The sequence below is a fragment of the Perkinsus marinus genome, assembly GCF_000006405.1.
Source record: "Perkinsus marinus ATCC 50983 genomic scaffold scf_1104296961124, whole genome shotgun sequence".
In the NCBI taxonomy this organism is placed as follows: Eukaryota; Perkinsozoa; order Perkinsida; family Perkinsidae; genus Perkinsus; species Perkinsus marinus.
The window spans coordinates 26,037-42,554 of record NW_003205853.1 but is presented as its reverse complement, the minus strand read 5'-3'; the positions used below and the strand labels follow the sequence as shown (position 1 = coordinate 42,554).

The 16,518-nt window shown below is 49.1% G+C and overlaps 7 protein-coding genes across 7 annotated transcripts; 5 read left to right on the top strand and 2 right to left on the bottom strand.

The window, feature by feature from the left end:
- Positions 1–1,580: 1,580 nt before the first annotated feature.
- On the bottom strand, positions 1,581–2,063 carry Pmar_PMAR021776 (hypothetical protein; the record flags this gene model as incomplete). Its single annotated transcript, XM_002772410.1, has 1 exon — positions 1,581–2,063. The coding sequence occupies one exon, from the start codon at positions 2,061–2,063 to the stop codon at positions 1,581–1,583; it is 483 nt and encodes a 160-aa protein (XP_002772456.1).
- Positions 2,064–2,434: 371 nt separating this feature from the next.
- Pmar_PMAR021775 (hypothetical protein) lies at positions 2,435–2,947 on the bottom strand (the record flags this gene model as incomplete). Its single annotated transcript, XM_002772409.1, has 1 exon — positions 2,435–2,947. The coding sequence occupies one exon, from the start codon at positions 2,945–2,947 to the stop codon at positions 2,435–2,437; it is 513 nt and encodes a 170-aa protein (XP_002772455.1).
- Positions 2,948–5,219: 2,272 nt separating this feature from the next.
- Positions 5,220–7,004, top strand: Pmar_PMAR021774 (hypothetical protein; the record flags this gene model as incomplete). The annotated part of the gene is made up of 6 exons (XM_002772408.1): positions 5,220–5,334; positions 5,492–5,689; positions 5,896–6,086; positions 6,134–6,556; positions 6,597–6,758; positions 6,810–7,004. 6 exons carry the CDS (start codon positions 5,220–5,222, stop codon positions 7,002–7,004), a joined length of 1,284 nt encoding a protein of 427 aa, XP_002772454.1.
- Positions 7,005–8,000: 996 nt separating this feature from the next.
- Positions 8,001–10,489, top strand: Pmar_PMAR021773 (Sulfite oxidase, putative; the record flags this gene model as incomplete). Its single annotated transcript, XM_002772407.1, has 11 exons — positions 8,001–8,150; positions 8,352–8,472; positions 8,523–8,609; positions 8,853–8,903; positions 9,341–9,528; positions 9,581–9,693; positions 9,744–9,837; positions 9,888–9,929; positions 9,988–10,175; positions 10,224–10,317; positions 10,361–10,489. 11 exons carry the CDS (start codon positions 8,001–8,003, stop codon positions 10,487–10,489), a joined length of 1,257 nt encoding a protein of 418 aa, XP_002772453.1.
- A 1,377-nt stretch (positions 10,490–11,866) lies between these two features.
- Positions 11,867–13,511, top strand: Pmar_PMAR021772 (Deoxyribonuclease tatD, putative; the record flags this gene model as incomplete). The annotated part of the gene is made up of 8 exons (XM_002772406.1): positions 11,867–11,983; positions 12,036–12,151; positions 12,202–12,387; positions 12,529–12,611; positions 12,685–12,798; positions 13,079–13,172; positions 13,216–13,330; positions 13,377–13,511. The coding sequence occupies 8 exons, from the start codon at positions 11,867–11,869 to the stop codon at positions 13,509–13,511; spliced, it is 960 nt and encodes a 319-aa protein (XP_002772452.1).
- A 255-nt stretch (positions 13,512–13,766) lies between these two features.
- Positions 13,767–14,036, top strand: Pmar_PMAR021771 (hypothetical protein; the record flags this gene model as incomplete). Its single annotated transcript, XM_002772405.1, has 1 exon — positions 13,767–14,036. The coding sequence occupies one exon, from the start codon at positions 13,767–13,769 to the stop codon at positions 14,034–14,036; it is 270 nt and encodes an 89-aa protein (XP_002772451.1).
- Positions 14,037–15,130: 1,094 nt separating this feature from the next.
- Pmar_PMAR021770 (hypothetical protein) lies at positions 15,131–16,009 on the top strand (the record flags this gene model as incomplete). Its single annotated transcript, XM_002772404.1, has 1 exon — positions 15,131–16,009. The coding sequence occupies one exon, from the start codon at positions 15,131–15,133 to the stop codon at positions 16,007–16,009; it is 879 nt and encodes a 292-aa protein (XP_002772450.1).
- Positions 16,010–16,518: the final 509 nt, after the last annotated feature.

The window sequence follows — 16,518 nt, the reverse complement described above, 5'->3', positions numbered from 1 at the left end:
CCCTCTCATGCCCTTGAGTTCACCTTAGAGGACCGGCCCGACCGCCAAGTGGTACAGTGCGATCAGAAGTGGATCATTCGAACTACCACACTAATAAGCTCATCTCATCTCCATGGGTTCAGTATGCTACACTCAACTGCATTTTCTCAGTGGCCCGAGCCGTTCCTGTTTACAGCTAAAGTGCGATACTTGAGTACCGCGCCCCACGAGAGGCTGAGTTGGTCAACTAGGGCGTACTCGGCGATACATGCATCTAACTTGTTCTGTTCGCAGATCCTACATTGCGAACGAGGAAGGGGGTATGACGTATTCTGGGAGTTTGCTGCATCGAGAAGCACAGCATAGATACTACCCTGCAGACCCAACAGCCAGTTGCCCGACTAGGGTCTCGAAGATCAGAGATATACAAGTAATGGGTAAATGGATAGATGATGAGTGGTGGAGCGGGTTGGGTAGGTCCATAATCTTTCAAATTTTTATGCCGTCGAAAAGAATCCCCCAATTCTGTACGACCCCAATACTGTACGACAGGTAGATCTCGCTCGCCCAGATGTAGCCTCCCAACACTGTACGACGTGAAGAGTTGATTTCATGCGTGTTCCAAAGTTGTACGACACAAAACGGCGACCAAGACAACTCAATTCAGTCGTAAGTCCAATAGCTAGATACAATGTTATCGTTCATCCCGTTATCTCGGTAAGAGTGACAGCCTGTCACGGACAGGCAGTCAATGACAACATTGTTGAGCGCTTCAAAACTACGGTCTTAATGTGTGTTACACTGAAGAATAGAGCACATAACGGTTGGATGCCGTGAACTGTATTGACTAACACAGCACAATAGCAGGACTGAAAACTAAACTGGTACTGGGAAATATATGTGACGTGAGATCTTTGGCGCTGCAAGAGACCTATACTGCCTCAATTGTATATCATACAACAGTCATGACGGAGGTTCTACCCTCTCTCATACATGCATTGAAGTTGATTACATTAAAATTCACAATGTGAAAGAAAACCTTTTCGATAAGACTACATTAGCCGGGGTCTTGCCTCGTATTCTCGGAAAGAGGAGAGACCGCCTACTCTCATCTTCCAAGCAGGAGAAAATATGCTGCCTCATCTCAGATTCCCGAAATAGAAACTTGTCAGGTTTTTGATGAGGCGAAGCAGCATATGCCGTTAGTCGTGCCAACACGAACGCCCCACAAAGATTACTCCCAATGGTTTGCTGTTGAACAGAAGGGCATACCACCTTAGCACCAGATCCGTAGAGCTGCCTCAGCCGTACCTTCATGTAATCCGAGACCTTAGCCTGTTCTCCGTATGAACTATCAAAGTAAAATATATCACCATTAATCCGCACCGTGCAGGTAAAGTGACAACCGCCGTCAGATATTGGCTGCAACACAACCAAATCATTGTCAGGCACAGGGGAAAACCCATAGCCCGATAGCCATACTGCCTGAGCTCGATTAACCTTCCTTTTGAACTTGTGCTCGATACGGGTCATCCAAGCCTCTATCACCTGGTCGGAAATGCTCGAGTCCTCGACAACCAAATTCTCTCGATCCTGGGTCGTCAAGAGCAAGGTCGTACCCACTTCTCTCCCCGGAAGAATACGCCAAGTTGGGAAGGAGTTCCGTCCTTTATCGCTCTTACGGTCAGTTCCGTCTGAGCCCGACTTCTCCTGGAAGGTTGAACTGCGATACCCTGAGATCCTGCCTCAGCCTGAGCTGGCATCGGAGGAGCCTCCATAGAGGAAGTTTCGACTAAGGTGTTGCCCGCGAAAGCAGCTGCCACCTCATTGAACATGCGAAGTAAGCCATCATCCAAGCTGGAACTCTCGGGTACCCCGAGCACCACAGTGTCATTATTTGGAGGCTCAGAAGATTCCAAATCCTGCGAGAATTCGACCGCATCGTTGAGAGTCACAGCTGCGAGGCGCTTTCGCTGATTCACTCCCGAATAATTGGGACCAAAGTCTGCCTTGCGCTTCGCATCAATAGCAGGCTCAATAGTAGGGAACTCTAGAGACTCCGCCTCGTCAACTTCGCGAGGCATATCCTTCACGATCCTCCTGATGGAAGCCCTTACTTTTTCGAACCAGCTCCCGAGGCTCTCCGAATCTACTCTGAAGCGACAAACTCTGCGCAGTATCGCGTCATTCTCGAGGTATCGAGCTTCACGAGGCCAGATTTCCCCCTCTCGCATCATAAGTAATTCGGCCCTCGTCTCCTTCATGAGATCATGAACCACGCTTATCCATGACCAGATTGTAGGATGGCTTGATCCCGGAAAATGACCGTTCCACCGGTTGTGGAATCCCTCCTGGCCATTATTCGTCCGCGGTAGTTCTTGCTCAACGCGCAAACGCAAGTTCCACAATCTTGCTGGATGAATGCCTTTCATGCCGTAGTAAGGGCGGAGGTACTTCAGAAGAAAACGACGTCGTCTCCCGAGAGTTTGTCGCAGATGAAATCCATTCCCAAGTCCACGAGATCAAGCGGAAGAAAGGGGAGCGCCAATATGTCGTAGTAAACCTCTTCTCGCAGAGCCTGCTGCTCCTTAGAAGCAACCGGCTTCCGTATAAGGCTCTCGAACTTCCGCCTTATGTTCTGGCAGAAGTGGAAGTAGCAAAGAACAACCTTTCCTTTCCCGAATACGCCTTCGAAAGCTTTTCTCACAGCGTATTCAAAATCCATCATGCAGCTCCCCACATCCTGAGTCAGCGATCCCTCTATCGCCGCAAAAAATCGCTCGTAGGTATTTCCATTCTTTCTCGGGAGAATAGCGTAGAATAGAGGAAACATGCGACCACAGTCAAAGCGGACCATGACCGTGAATTGCTGGGCCCAATGAGTCGGAGAAGTCTTGAACGTCCCATCCACAGAAATGTGGAAACCTTCTCCGTCGTTCTTCATCACGTCCTTCACCCAAGGATCCATCCAGATGATGAGGCGATCATATCCCCTTCGCCGCTATCGACAATATGATGACCGACTGAGGCCCCCGCATTCACATGGACAAATGCAGAGGGCAAAGCCGCTAGCCCTTCCTGACTGGATGGGGCCGTCGGTAGCCCGAGGGAAGTTTTTTTGTTTTGCGCAAAGTCTCATGTATCGCTTTGCGACTCGGTAACCCCGCTACCGCTGCATCGTCCATGCTCGGAGTCACCTCGTGAAATGGCTCCATGACACGTGCCCTCACCAACAGCTTTTTAGCCCGCTCCTTCATCTCAATGTAGCCTTTCATGGAAGGCGCATCCGGATCTCCGCATGTGTGAGAACCTTTGACAGTTGCGGAAGCGAGCCTTACATCATCTAAGTTACCCGTCACAAGTAGCCGAGCATGACACTTGCGATATCCATTGCTCTTACAACCACGATACCTCTTACAACGACAAGAAACCGAGCCTCTCTCTCGAGCAGGCGGGCGATCGCTATTCCCGGCGGCATTCTGGTGGTAAAGGTATCCCCTATATGAGTAGAGAGTTGTCCCCTGACGTTCTCCGGGAACTATTTCCAGCCGTGAGGCCGCTGCTCCGTCAGCAGGAGGTACGTTGACCACCATGTCAACCTGATCTGCAACATCACGCAGCTGAGGCGTCTCAGAGATGTGCGAAGGTGGAGTGGTATTCATACTTCGGGGTTGGAAGGCGGGGAAAGATAACTACAAGAGAGTCAATCACCTTCTAACGGGCCTTCAAGGCCGGGCCGGAGCGCACGCATGTGCATAGCGAGTGCCGCACAATACGCTGGCACAGAGACTCACTGGGTGAGTACTCGTAAGGAATTCTTACGAATACTCACCCAGTGTAATACTTAAGAGGGCAAATTGCTGACCGAGGTCGATTTACACAGCAGCGATATGGCAAGGGCAGGACGGAAGAGCTGTTGAGCGGCTGAGCTGTCGAATTAGTATTTCGACAATCCATGACTCACGATTCCTAAAGAGTAATTCGGAATTACCCAACAATCCACAATCTTTTGCAGCATAATGCTGCCAGCATTGAACCGAATAATCAGCCCCCATCGTAGAACGATCCCGTATTTTTATCGCATTATTAAACCCAGGATGATGACTGAAGCGATAGAAAACTGGAGACTTTCCAATGGAGGGCAGATTGAAGAGCTGTAATTCATCTTCGCTAAACAACTGGTAAAATTCACCATGTGAAACATATGCCAGACAGTCTGGCCCAGACTAAGGCAGGCCTATACCTAGCACGATTGAGTTGGCAATTCAGATTGAAATGCGTCGGGATTCGATACGGTCCCAGCGCCGCACAACCAGCGCTCGCTGTACAGTACAGCCTGTACTTGACACTGAAGTATTTGCGTTGTCTTAGAAGACGCGAATACTTCAACAGCTTATGCTATGCCAGCTTCGGTGGTGGAATGTTACTTATGTTGCCCACCGATATCATCAATTGGATAATATCCGGTTCATGCACGAGTGTCAAGCTGACACTGTCAACGCCACATTGTAGAAGATGGCGCACGACTTAAGTGGAAGTTTATAAAATTCGACAATAATTCACCGAATCTTCATCACAGTCGCTAACACGTGAAGTTGATCATGTGTATATTGCCCTGCGAGCTCACAGATAAATCCACTTACCTGGAAGGTTTTCCTCGTGACTCACCAGTCATGACACTGCTGCATTGTTGTCACCGTTCTCTCTCCTCGTTGAATGTACGGGCTCTTCATTCTGAGATACTCCAAAGCAGCTCCTACCGAAGCGCAACGAGAGAGACCCACCATTGCGACTGGACCAGTCGTACAGTATTGGACAGGGCACCCAAATGCATGAATCCGTCGTACAATATTGGAGGGTACTCCATGGACATTTTCGGGCGAGCGAGATCTACCTGTCGTACAGTATTGGGGTCGTACAGAATTGGAAGTACCGTCGAAAATATCGCGCGCGCCATATTGATCGACACATGTCGACGTGCTGAAGTGCAGTGGGTGGAAATGGGTACACGAGCTGAGCTTGGAAGACTGACTATCGTTGATTGGTATAACAGGGAGAGATTTATGATGACCAACAGCGATGGCTTCAAACTCAAGGTGAGTCGCGGATGGGCAACTTACTATGCAGGGCGGCTAGTCGGCGAAGATCTCCAGTAGAATCGGGTGTAATCCATGTTTCTGATCAAGTCTGGAGTTGTGTGCTATGTATTTAATTCGAGCTGCTGTGAGTATGTTGTTTGAATGCTCCCTAATAGTCGGACGAGACTGTTGCCTGGATCGGGGAGTGGCATCACAGAACAGTTCTTGGCTAGCGTGACGGAGATCAGCAGGAATGCTGTTACTGGTAACCAAAAGGGTGCGGTGTTTCGCTTACCTGAGAATGACGAGACACAGGGAAACTAACTTTTTTATAGTCTTGAAAAGTTCACCATAGAATACGATTTTGAACGTTGATCAGGGCGCACCACACGTTCCATCTAACTTTCGTCAGCTCATCGTCTTCACATTTGTAGTCGTACGCGAGGCATTAGTCTCCCACGAGAAAGGCAGTAACGTTGACGGTCTGGGAAGCGGTCTGTTTCCTTTGGGAGAAGAGGAGAGGGGTATTCTCGCTCATGGTGAGCAGCCTACAGGGTTCAAGGTCAAAATGGACATCCAAGTGGCTGAGGACGGATCTAGTACATCTTTGGTGGTCAGCGGATTCGACACTAGTGAGACGTTAGCTTTCTCTCGCTTTGGTGTAATGCGTTTTCTCCAGAAAGTGGCTTCCCTGTTGGCCTTCACTGTAGATGGTATCGGAAGTTTCCGCAGTACTGTTGTCGGTCTCGTAGCGAATCTTTGCATAAAATCTTGGGCGTGCGTTTGGAAGATACGTCTTATCAGCTGTCCCCGGAGGACATTGGATGTATGGTTGTAGTAGAGGTTGAGTGTATTGATGCTTTACGTAAAGGGAAGGCATTGCTGAGTGAAGGGCCGATAGAGATGGACTCGGCAACTCGGCGAACTATTGATAATATTATCGCTGCGGGGGGAACTCGCTTTCAAGTGCAACTACTTGGTGAGGAGGGAGAGGAGGTGGACGCGATACTGCAAGTGATGGAAAATGGGGTAGTAGTAGGGATGGGGGATAGGCCAGAGGGGTGGGGTTAGTTTAGGTACGGCTCACCGTCACTGCGCCACGAAATTCATACCACACCATGGAGAGTTCGTATTTGAGTGAATACCCCAAGGTTGAGATCCATCCCAAGGAGCACGTGTCGAGGTTTGTAGTGGTCGTGAGTGAACGGGAGAGGTGGAGGTTGAAGGCGCTGAGTCGGCAGGCCAGGGACTTGGCGGTCTTGACGATACGCTCACTGAAGGGTCTTCGGTTGTATCATAACAGTAGGGTCTTGATAGAAGGAGAGTTGGGGGAAGGGGGAGGGACTTTGGTCATGTTGCTGGAAATGGAGAGGCTCAGGACGAGGGTGGCTGGCCTGGTCGGGGAGGTGGAGCGATTGGGGAGGCAGTACAGGAAGGCTGTTGAGGAGAAGCAGACGTTGGCTGATCAACTCACAGATACTATAGAGGCATATACACAGGTAGAAATGACAGGTGCGGGGACTGAACCGGGGACCTCAGGTGATGGAATCTGATGGGGGTGATAGTGGTACATCTGAGGTGTATCGACTTGCCGTTCCTGAAGATTTGGATTTCACAGAGGAGGTGGAAACGCTACGGCTGAGCAACAGGCATCTCACTGTGGAGGTGAAGACACTTCGCGCGGAGATACTCAAAATGAAGGTACCGGGTGTGGGGTTCGAACTTGGGACCTCCTTACTGTGTACTGTTCAGCGAGATGCTTCGCGGGTGCAAGAGGCGCCGCAGTTGAGTATTGACCACAAGGATGGTGGCGTTGAGGAAATGCAAGAATTGCAAGATGCCCGAGTGAGGAGGTTGGAATATCAGAAGTCATCCCTTGAAACTGAGAGGGATCGGCTAAAGGAGGAAGTGCGGCAGATCTCTGAAATGTATGTTGAACTCTGGTAAGTTTGAAAATCTTCCCTGTGCGCAAAGATATGCTCGTGTGAAATATTCGCTGTGCGCTTTGATTAGGTCTGAAGGGACTTCCTCGAACGACGGGTTGAGGGAGGAGGTAGTTCGACTGAAGGAGGAGAACGAGTCGCTGCGGTCACGAATACGGGGATTGATTAAACCGAGGGAAGATGTTGAATCAGAACCTGAGAGCTTGGCGGAAGGTATCTAAAATCTTCGCTGTGCGCAATATGATACGTCGTTCACTATGGGCATGCTTTACTTTCCGTAGTTGAAGTGTGGAGTTGAGTCGCGAGGGGGATCCTTTTTTTCCTGACTCTGGAGTTCGGGTGGGATTCTGGAAGGATGATGGGTCAATCGATGCTCCTCATCTGCTGTTGTGATAGTTTCCTGTTTTTGTGGGGTGGAAACTGGTCGATTTGGGGGGGAGGGGTCCATTCCACTGTTCTACTATATGATGGTTATAATTGATCGAAGCTGCCTCAGGTGTGGTATTAAATGATAAATTGTGGTTTGGGTTATCTGTGCTGGAACTATCTAGGGCGTAGTCCTCCAGTGTGGGGAAATATTCACATATGTTGGTGATAATATGAAAATTCTGACGGAATTTTGAGAAGCTCTTGTTGGTTTTTGAATATTTTTGCTGGAAATCGTGTGCAAACTCCTACAATCAGCGAGGAAACTCCTGAGCTGAGCTGAGCAAAGCGAACATATATTCCTCCAACATTATAGTCCCCATCCTCCTTGATGTCTTCCTCCTCACTCTTAACGAAGTGTGGTCAACACCGGAGGATGATGGCCATCCGTACAATATCCTCGGCAGTTCATCGACACCTTTGCCCTTGGTCGTCATCATCATCATACTCCCCCTCTACGTCCATCTTTCACCCTCTCACTAAATCAAGTGAGGAAGTTTGCATCAACAACAACATTCATCGTTTACTACCATGTTCAGATTCACCGTCTTACTGCCGCTACGGAGGAGCGGCGATGGCGGTTGCTCTACTGGTCGGTTCTGCTCTAACTCCGTGTGACTCTGGCACTTTCTGTGAGGAATCGGCTGTAGAGGGTGTCGAGGGGAAATGGCATCCCCATTTTGGCGAGCCTGTTGACGGTTTAAAGACCTATAAGATTGCTCAGGTGAGGTGCCCAATGGATGACCAAAGAATATTCGAAGTCTCTTCAGCGGAGTTCAGGAGCTCACACACGGAGTAGAGTACATAGAAGTGTAAAAAAACTGATAAGAATTCCGCGAAATTTCCTCCCAGAAATCTCACTTCATCACGACACCTGTAGTTGATCATGTGAATATTTTCCCACACACTGAATGCCCCTGTTCAGGTTGCTGAACACAACAAGGAGGGCTCCACTGTATGGGTTACGTTCAAGCAAGGCGTATATGATATTACGGAATTCGTCGCAAAACACCCCGGAGGAAAAGATAAAATTCTCATGGCCGCGGGTCGGTCAGTTTCGGGTCGCTGCGATTTTTGCAATTGTTGTTTATTTCAGGTGGAGCTGTAGACGAATTTTGGCGACTATATAGGCAGCATTTACAACTGCCGGAAATCAGCTTTATGCTGGAGGAGATGAGAATAGGTGAACGGCGGCGTTCTGATTGTCTACCAGCGATGTTGGAAAATATGCACATGGTCAAGTTCATGTGTAGGTGACAGTCGTATAAAAGTTGAGGAAATTCTCGTTGGTTTCTGTACACTTTGTACACCCGAATTTGTATGTAAACTGCTATAATTAGCGAGGAGACTTTTGAACTCAGCTAAGGAAAGCGATTACATATACTCCAACACTGTCCGCTACGGCTCAAAATGGTCGTCGTTTCAGGCAATCTTGATCCAGAGGAGTATGCCCAAGCTAATCTTGAGTCAGTGAAGAGTGGGGACGACCCTTATCGGTTTGAGCCGGACCATCGGCATCCTGTGAGTCCTTCTGGGGCTTGGTGTTGTTACTGTTCTGGATAGGCACTTCAATTTCGAACCCGACATCCTTGTAACGCCGAGGCGCCTCTTGAGCTACTCGCGGATTCATTCGAGACCCCGAATGCCCTTTTTTTCGTGCGGAATCATTTTCCTGTTCCTCCACCACCGGAGAGGCCGGTGGTACGGTTCGAGGGCGTCGGATTGAAAACAGCAGTTGAACTTACTGTTGAGGATTTGAAGAGGAAGTTCCCTCAACATAGTGTCAATGCAGTGATTCAGTGCGCTGGAAATCGAAGATCTGAATTCAACCGAAAACTCGAGGGAAAACCTCCGGTGAAAGGCGAGACGAAATATTCTCGATCAAAATAGATTTGACTTGTTCGTGTGCGGCAGGTCTGGGGTGGAATCCTGGAGCAATTTCTAACGCCATCTGGACCGGCCCACGGTTGAGGGAAGTATTACAGTACGTTTATGGTGATATGGGAGTACCGGATGAGGTCACCACTGATGGCCATGTCCAGTTTTGGGGAAGAGATGGTGATGGTCAACACAATTATGGAGCAAGTGTGCCGGCCCCTAAAGTAGCATTCTAGTTGGTTCGTGAGTAGATGGGTATTTCTGTCGTTGGTGAAGGTATTTAGTGATAATGGTGATGTTATATTGGCTCTTGAGATGAATGGCGAGCCGCTGCCTATCGATCATGGCTGGCCTGTTAGAGTTCTTGTGCCGGGGTCGGCTGGAGCCAGGTGCCCTCGCTGGGATTCGAACCTGGGTGGGGAGGATGTTCGATGGTCAGGAATGTCAAGTGGTTGTCTAGAGTGTGTTTGGAGTTGGAGGAGAGTCCATCGTTCTGGCAGAAGAATGATTATAAATTTTTACAAGTGAGCTTTGTGTGCATCCCTGATGTAATTTCGTGGCGCGCGAAATTTGATCTGCGTAGGAACACAGTGAGGACAATGCGGAAGATGCGGAGGCCCTGCAAGTGATGCCTGTGACGAGCGCCATATGCCATCCAGTCGGAGGAGCGACCGTCCCGTTAGATGATCAGAACGAGTTTGTATGCAAAGGGTGAGGTCGCGGGTTCGAACCCCGGTAACGGCATTTTAACTCGCTTTATGTACGCTTATTCTGGTGGTGGGCGGCGAGTCAAAGAGGTTGACGTATCAATCGATGGAGGAAAGACCTGGAGTCAAGCGATGATGGAGGGGCATCCTGAAGTGAGACATGAGTGAGATCCAAGAGGTCCCTGGTTCTATCCTAGCACTGGACGTTTTAGCCGCAATTGGTCGTGGGTACTTTGGTCCGCGGTGATTTCCATACCACCTGGTCTCATCAACGTTGGAACACCAGAAGAGGAGGAAGAGGTTGAAGTGAGATCGAGTCTTCAGGAAGGCGTGGTAACGGTTTTAACAGATAATCGTTCGGGCTTTCGATGATGCTAACAATACTCAACCGGAGAGGTCCGCGACTATCTGGAATGTCCGAGGCTTGGTCAACAACTCGTGGCATAAGGTGAAGGTTAGAGTCAGTCGGGAAATGTGAACATTTTGGTCCTGAAACGAGGGCCCGTTGGGGGCGCCAATGTGCCCCCCCAACTTTCACTTATTGAACTTTTTTATATTTTTCATTTCGAAGTTCAGTGGTGGTAATAGAGTTGAGCATGCTCACCTTTGCTAGTAGTACACAAGTGTAGTTATTGTTATCTATTCCAGTTTCCATATTGCTGGCTTTGCGTAGTACCATATCAGAGAGGCTCGTCAGAGCTCAGATGGGCGTGTTTGGAATTTAAGAAGTATATGGGGTTGATTCGAGGGTACGGGAGAGACTCCTTGAACTCTGTTGAAAGAGGAGCATTCGGTTGTTGTTGTGGTGGGCAGGGGGACAGAGTCTGCACATGGTCAACCACATATGTTGGTGACAAAATGAGAATTCTGAGGAAATTTTGATAAATTCTCATTGAGTCCTGTTTATCTCTACACTGATTCGGATGTTAACGTGTATATTCAGTGAGGAAACTGTCAAGCATAGCTGAGGAAGGCGATTACATATTTTTCACCACTGGACAGGGTTCCCTAACGTGCTGGTGACCTTTTGCCCGGCTTGTATCACACAGACAGTATGGCAAACGTCGTGTGCTAGCAGTCAGTAGATGATGGTTCAAGTAGTTGATTCGGCAGCCGAAGTATTGCATTGTATGTTCCGGGATCCCTCACACTGAACGGCATTATCAAGGCCAGTCACTTCCCGTATTCTCTATAGGGGTCCTTTCCTCTTGCTGCGGTTGAAAGCAGCTGAGTCAAGGTGCTTGTTGTTGTTGATTCAACTGTTCGACTTCCTCTACCGCAATCATCATTAGGAGCCATATAGGATGAGGTGGATCGAATTGTAGAGAGCAACAGACGATTTGATAGATGTTTGGTATCATAAAAAGCCATTCAGAAGGTGGCAACTCCGAGTTCAATGTGTCCCATGTGGTGGGCTCGACGGCTCACTTACGAAGCATGGTTGATTTTGGTGAGAGATCATATCTGTCATGTTCCACAGGAGGATGGGAAAGTTGTGGTATGATCGAAAGCATTTCGACAGATTCCCGTGGTAGGACTCGCCGTTCTAGGATGTGGGCTGCTTCCTGAAAGCGGCTAGTCAATCTGCAAATGGTACGAGTGGGCAGGGGGTTTACGAGGATTCGCAATCTTCCGAGGATTAGTCCTCCGAGTTCCCCTCTTGGTCGTGTACTCGGGAGGACATTGAGTTCTACACGAGATGGTTGAGATTTGGTAAGGAATAAACACAGCAGGGCATAGAAGCCGTAAAAGCATGCACTAGCCGATCAACTGTAGAGTTGAGTATCTAGTGGTTTCCTATGGTTAGTTTTGCACGCCCTCTGCAGTAGCGGTCGGTGGTTTTGTAAGATCCAATATGCCAATGCCAATCTCCCGTCGGTATATAGACATCGCTGTTAATCTCACAGATGGAATGTTCAAGGGAGTGTACCACGGTGGCAGCCAAAAGCATAAACCAGATTATGCAGCTGTGGTACGCGAATGAACTGCAGAAGAAGTGGCAGACTCGTTCGGCCCATGTTTAGGTGAGTAGAGCCTTCCAGGGTGGTTGCAAGAAGTTGTTGCTATGTGGTGGCAGCTTGAATGACTCGATACAAGCTGTTGAACTGTGCAAGGAACTTGATCCTGACGGAGGCAAATTGTGAGTTGGGAAAGTCGACATGTCGTTTCACCGCTTCAGTTTGCTGTCAGATTCTGCACAGTTGGGGTTCATCCCACGAGAGTTGGAGAGTTTGAAAATGAGGGCACCTCGGCCGAAGCACATTTTGGAGCACTTCGGAAGCTAATAGCCGCCAACCTGGACCGAGTCGCTGCTATTGGAGAGATGGGACTGGACAAGGAGAGGACTGAGTTTTGTGACTATGGGACGCAGTTGAAGTACACAACTACATTTTATAAAGTTGATATCCCTGTTGGAGTTGACTCGAAATTTTGCTTGTATAGGAATTCTCTATGAGGCAATTATTGGCGATCACCTATAGCGAACCAAGGTCGCCGCCGTCACTTGCTCGGTTACAGGTATTTCGAGCTACAATTGCGGCTAGTTGAGGAGTTTCAGTTGCCAATGTTCCTACATATGAGAGCAGCTGGAGAGGACTTCTGTAGGACTGTATGAAGTTGATGATGATGATGCTCGGCTGTGTCGGAGAGAATTTATTGTCTTGTTTTTGGCAGATCGAATACTGAATGAGAACAAGAGCAAGTGGTGCGGCTCTGGCGGAGTGGCTCATAGTTTTACGGGGACACGTGAGGAGATGGAACTGATAACTTCGCTTGGATTGGGCATCGGTAAGGCCAATCGACAGTCCCCGTTACGTATGAGCGTGAGAATTGCATTGAGTAGATGTTGTTGAATTGGGTTGGTGTTACGGTATGCTGATGATAATTGTGATCTTTTTTTCGTATCGTTGAATGAGGCGAGTTTCTGGATCAGGACTTTTTCAGTTCCAGGCCCAAATTTTGGTGATGTGACTTTCAGGGTTCTCGTGATGTTATACTAGAATCCCTGTTATTTAGCTCGCGCTAGCTGAATATTCGCTCGTGTTGGACATTGATCTCTCCGGCTTAGGTCTCAATGGCTGTAGTTTAAGGGCAGCGGAGAGCTTGCAAGCTGTGGTTCCCTTCATACCAATCGATAAGCTTATGTTCGAAACTGATGCTCCGTAAGTAGTGGTGACAGTGTCACGATGATATTGGTCTGTGTAGGTATTGTGACATTCGACAGTCACATGCTGGTTATAAGTATTTGAATAGTAAGGGTGACTGGTGGTACCATGGTGACACTGTGAAGAAGCCTGAGAAGTGGGAGGACGGAAAAATGGTAAAGTCCTTTTTTCAGCCAAGTCTCCCACTGAGATGCGCTTCAGGTGAAGAGCCGTAACGAGCCATGCTTGGTTGGGCAGGTTGCTGCAATTGTGGCCTCGGTCCATCCAGCTGGTGATGGAGTTGTTGAAGCTGCTCACAACAATACTCTACGTGTGTTTACCAAAATGCAAAACTGATGATCAGAGAGCCTCTGTGTTGGGATGTAATCCACAATGAATCTTTCATCTTAGCCCATAGATTCGAGGCTCCGTGGCAATATCGTTTGCCGTGGTCTACTTCTGCTCATGTCACTCCCCGACGATCCCTTCACGTCATGGTAGAGAAGACTGTCATCATAGACCCGCTGTTGGCAGCCTTGATGACAAGCCCTGGTCTTACTTACCCGGCCGCTCTCGAGATAGTGATAGCCCCCGGCGATGAAGTGAATGATTATGAGGGTCTGGGATCTGTACGCCAATACCAAGAACGCGGCCGAGGTCAGGAAGAGCGCCGCTTCCATCCACGGTGCCATCGAGGGCGTGATAGACCAGCACCCCGACTTGGCTGTCACTGTCGGTGATTCGTTGCTCGACGGGGCGGCGCGATTCGACTTAATCGAACTGCAATCTGTGAATAGAGAAGCTTGCTATGGTGAGTTATGGTGCATCTGCTTCGCTCCGCTGATTATTCTCATCATTGTTCAGCCTCCTATATACCAATGAATTGCGTAATAATCTCGCGAGGCATGCTGATTCGTGAATTCGTATTTAATCCCCTGATCGTTCTCGAGTCCCAACGAGACCTTCTTTTGGGCCGCTCTCGAATCCTCCAGCAGTCCTCGTCCTATTGAGGGTCCACCTGTATTGGTCAACTGTTACTCTCAAAGGCCCTACAAGCCTGTTTTATCAAGGTGAACACATCATCTAGGAGTTCACTCTGTGATGGTAGGGCCATTATGGACGAGGAATGAGTAGGGTCTCCCTTGCGGTTTCATGTGGGGCCATAGCTGACGAATTGGGGACCAGTGGATGACTGGTGTGGGGATTGAACCAGGGTGACGGTTTCGAAACGGTCAGTCAGCGTGTTGTCCTGGCATAGTCCTACATGCCAATCGCGAGAGATCTCATTTCATGTTGCTTGGATACCTTTACGTGCGAGTTGTATGGTAAGAGGGCTTGCATGGTGTGAGTCCTGTTACCTTATCTGAGCTGCTGGTGGCCATCGAGTATCGGCCTGACTTTTGGTGAGCTCATCCTAGCAGGCCCCAATGTGACCAAGACCGGCTATGTTGAACTGACCGAAAGCGGAGGCGACTCAACACCAGGGCATGTTCGTCCGGAATGGTGAAGTACATGACCCTTACTTAAGGGGTCGATGGTTCTTCTGGACTGCCTCTACAGTGGGGCGGTGGGTTCTTTGGATGCTATGGGGTCGGATATTTGCCCGAGTGACACGCTAAAGTACACCATTGACCATACCACAGTACCATCATGTGGCTTATGTCACTGTGTGGCCAGCCAGCTCGACATTCGTGTGCTCTGAAATTTGAATGCTGCCAGCCGGGTCACACCCGAGAGGACCTCGTCAACTGGTTGAAGCATTTCCAAAACGGCTTGAGAGAGATGCTTGTGGACCTTATGAGGCTTGTGTACCATCAACCGCGTTTGATTGACTATTTGTCGAACTGGATTCTGTTGTCTGCTTAGCGAGACCAATGGGCAGATTGAAGCTACTTCTTTTTCTCAGCAGGTGTGGTTCCTATTGTCTTGCGTTGTCATTGTAGTAGGGACATGGTCTCAGCCTTGTACTTGTCACTATGGCGGAATCACGTCGTGACTGTTCCCAGATGGTCGCTAAGTTCATCCACTACAGTGCAAGTATCCTGCTCATTCTAGTCGGCGCCTCCTACGCTATAACGTCCCTCTACTTCCTGTCTCAAAGTATTGGCCATCCGTTGGGGACTGGCATCGGCCTTGGCTTCGGTCTGACGGTCTGTGCCACCGCTGTTGCAGGGCTATTTGTGAACACCAAACGGCGAGTTTGGTATCTTCTACTACTCCTGCTCATGCAGGCCTTGGAGTATCTATGTTTTTTCACGCTGGCTGTGATCATGTCAATATTTACGCCATCACTGACTGTTATGGACCAGTACAGCCTAGTCCAGCTCAACTTTGTCGGTGGTCGTGAGGGCAGCTTTTACCGTGGTACTCGAACTGTCTTCCTCTACATGTACAAGCATGCTGGCTGCAGTGGTGGGGAGTGTACACTGCGTGGTGTAGTCGACTCCTGCACGGCAGTAGAATGCAGTTCTTCGAGGGACTTGTCCAAGTCCCTGAATGACCTCCTTGGGCGCCGCTTAATTGGTCCTGGGTATACCAGTTCGATGAGCCGTTGTATGGCCTCTGCTATCAACGAGGCTGATGTTACTGAGGCTACGGCTTCATCAGTGAGCGTCTGGTGTGGCTGCAGTACGGAGGTCTTTCGCTACATGCATTTGTGGTCCCCTTGGATCTTGGCTTCCCTCTGGCTGGCAGTCCTTCTCATTTTCCTGGTGGCGGCAGCTACTTTGAAGACCGTTTTTATGAAGAAGATTCGATGGAGAGCACATGTGATTCGAAGTGTCGGCCAGAGTGTTGGCCGTAGTGATGGAACTTCTATGGTGAACCCTGAGAGTATCGAATTTGTTAGACTGTAATCATGTGTATGTGTTGATCCTTTGTGTCCAGTCAAAATGAAGATGCAGTGATAACAACGATTCTTGTTAGTAGTAGTATAGGTCAAATCGAAGTAATACTACTACATGTAACCATACAGCCGATATTCGGCAAGAGTGATGCAAGTGAAAGCGTGTTGTCTTTTTCAATCCTAGGTGGGCGGAAGAACCATCAGACAGGCCCTCCTCTAGTACTCCATCGAACTCTCCAATGCTCGGTTAACAATCGTCAGCTTGAAGCACCTAGGGGCAACTGGCATCTGTGGTGTCCTTATGGCGATCTACATTATCGTCGCCTCTGACGTCGAGCTAGTCCATCGTGTGTCGGTCTTGCGGAGCCACTCACTCCTTCTACCTCGGCCTTCATGCACGAGAACAATGCGGGGGTGGACTGTACGATCCCGAAGGAGAGAGAAAGAAGAGTTTGGTGATGTCTCCAACAGAGCTTCGCTATTCACGCGTGACCGCACGACGATCCTCCTCACGCGTAC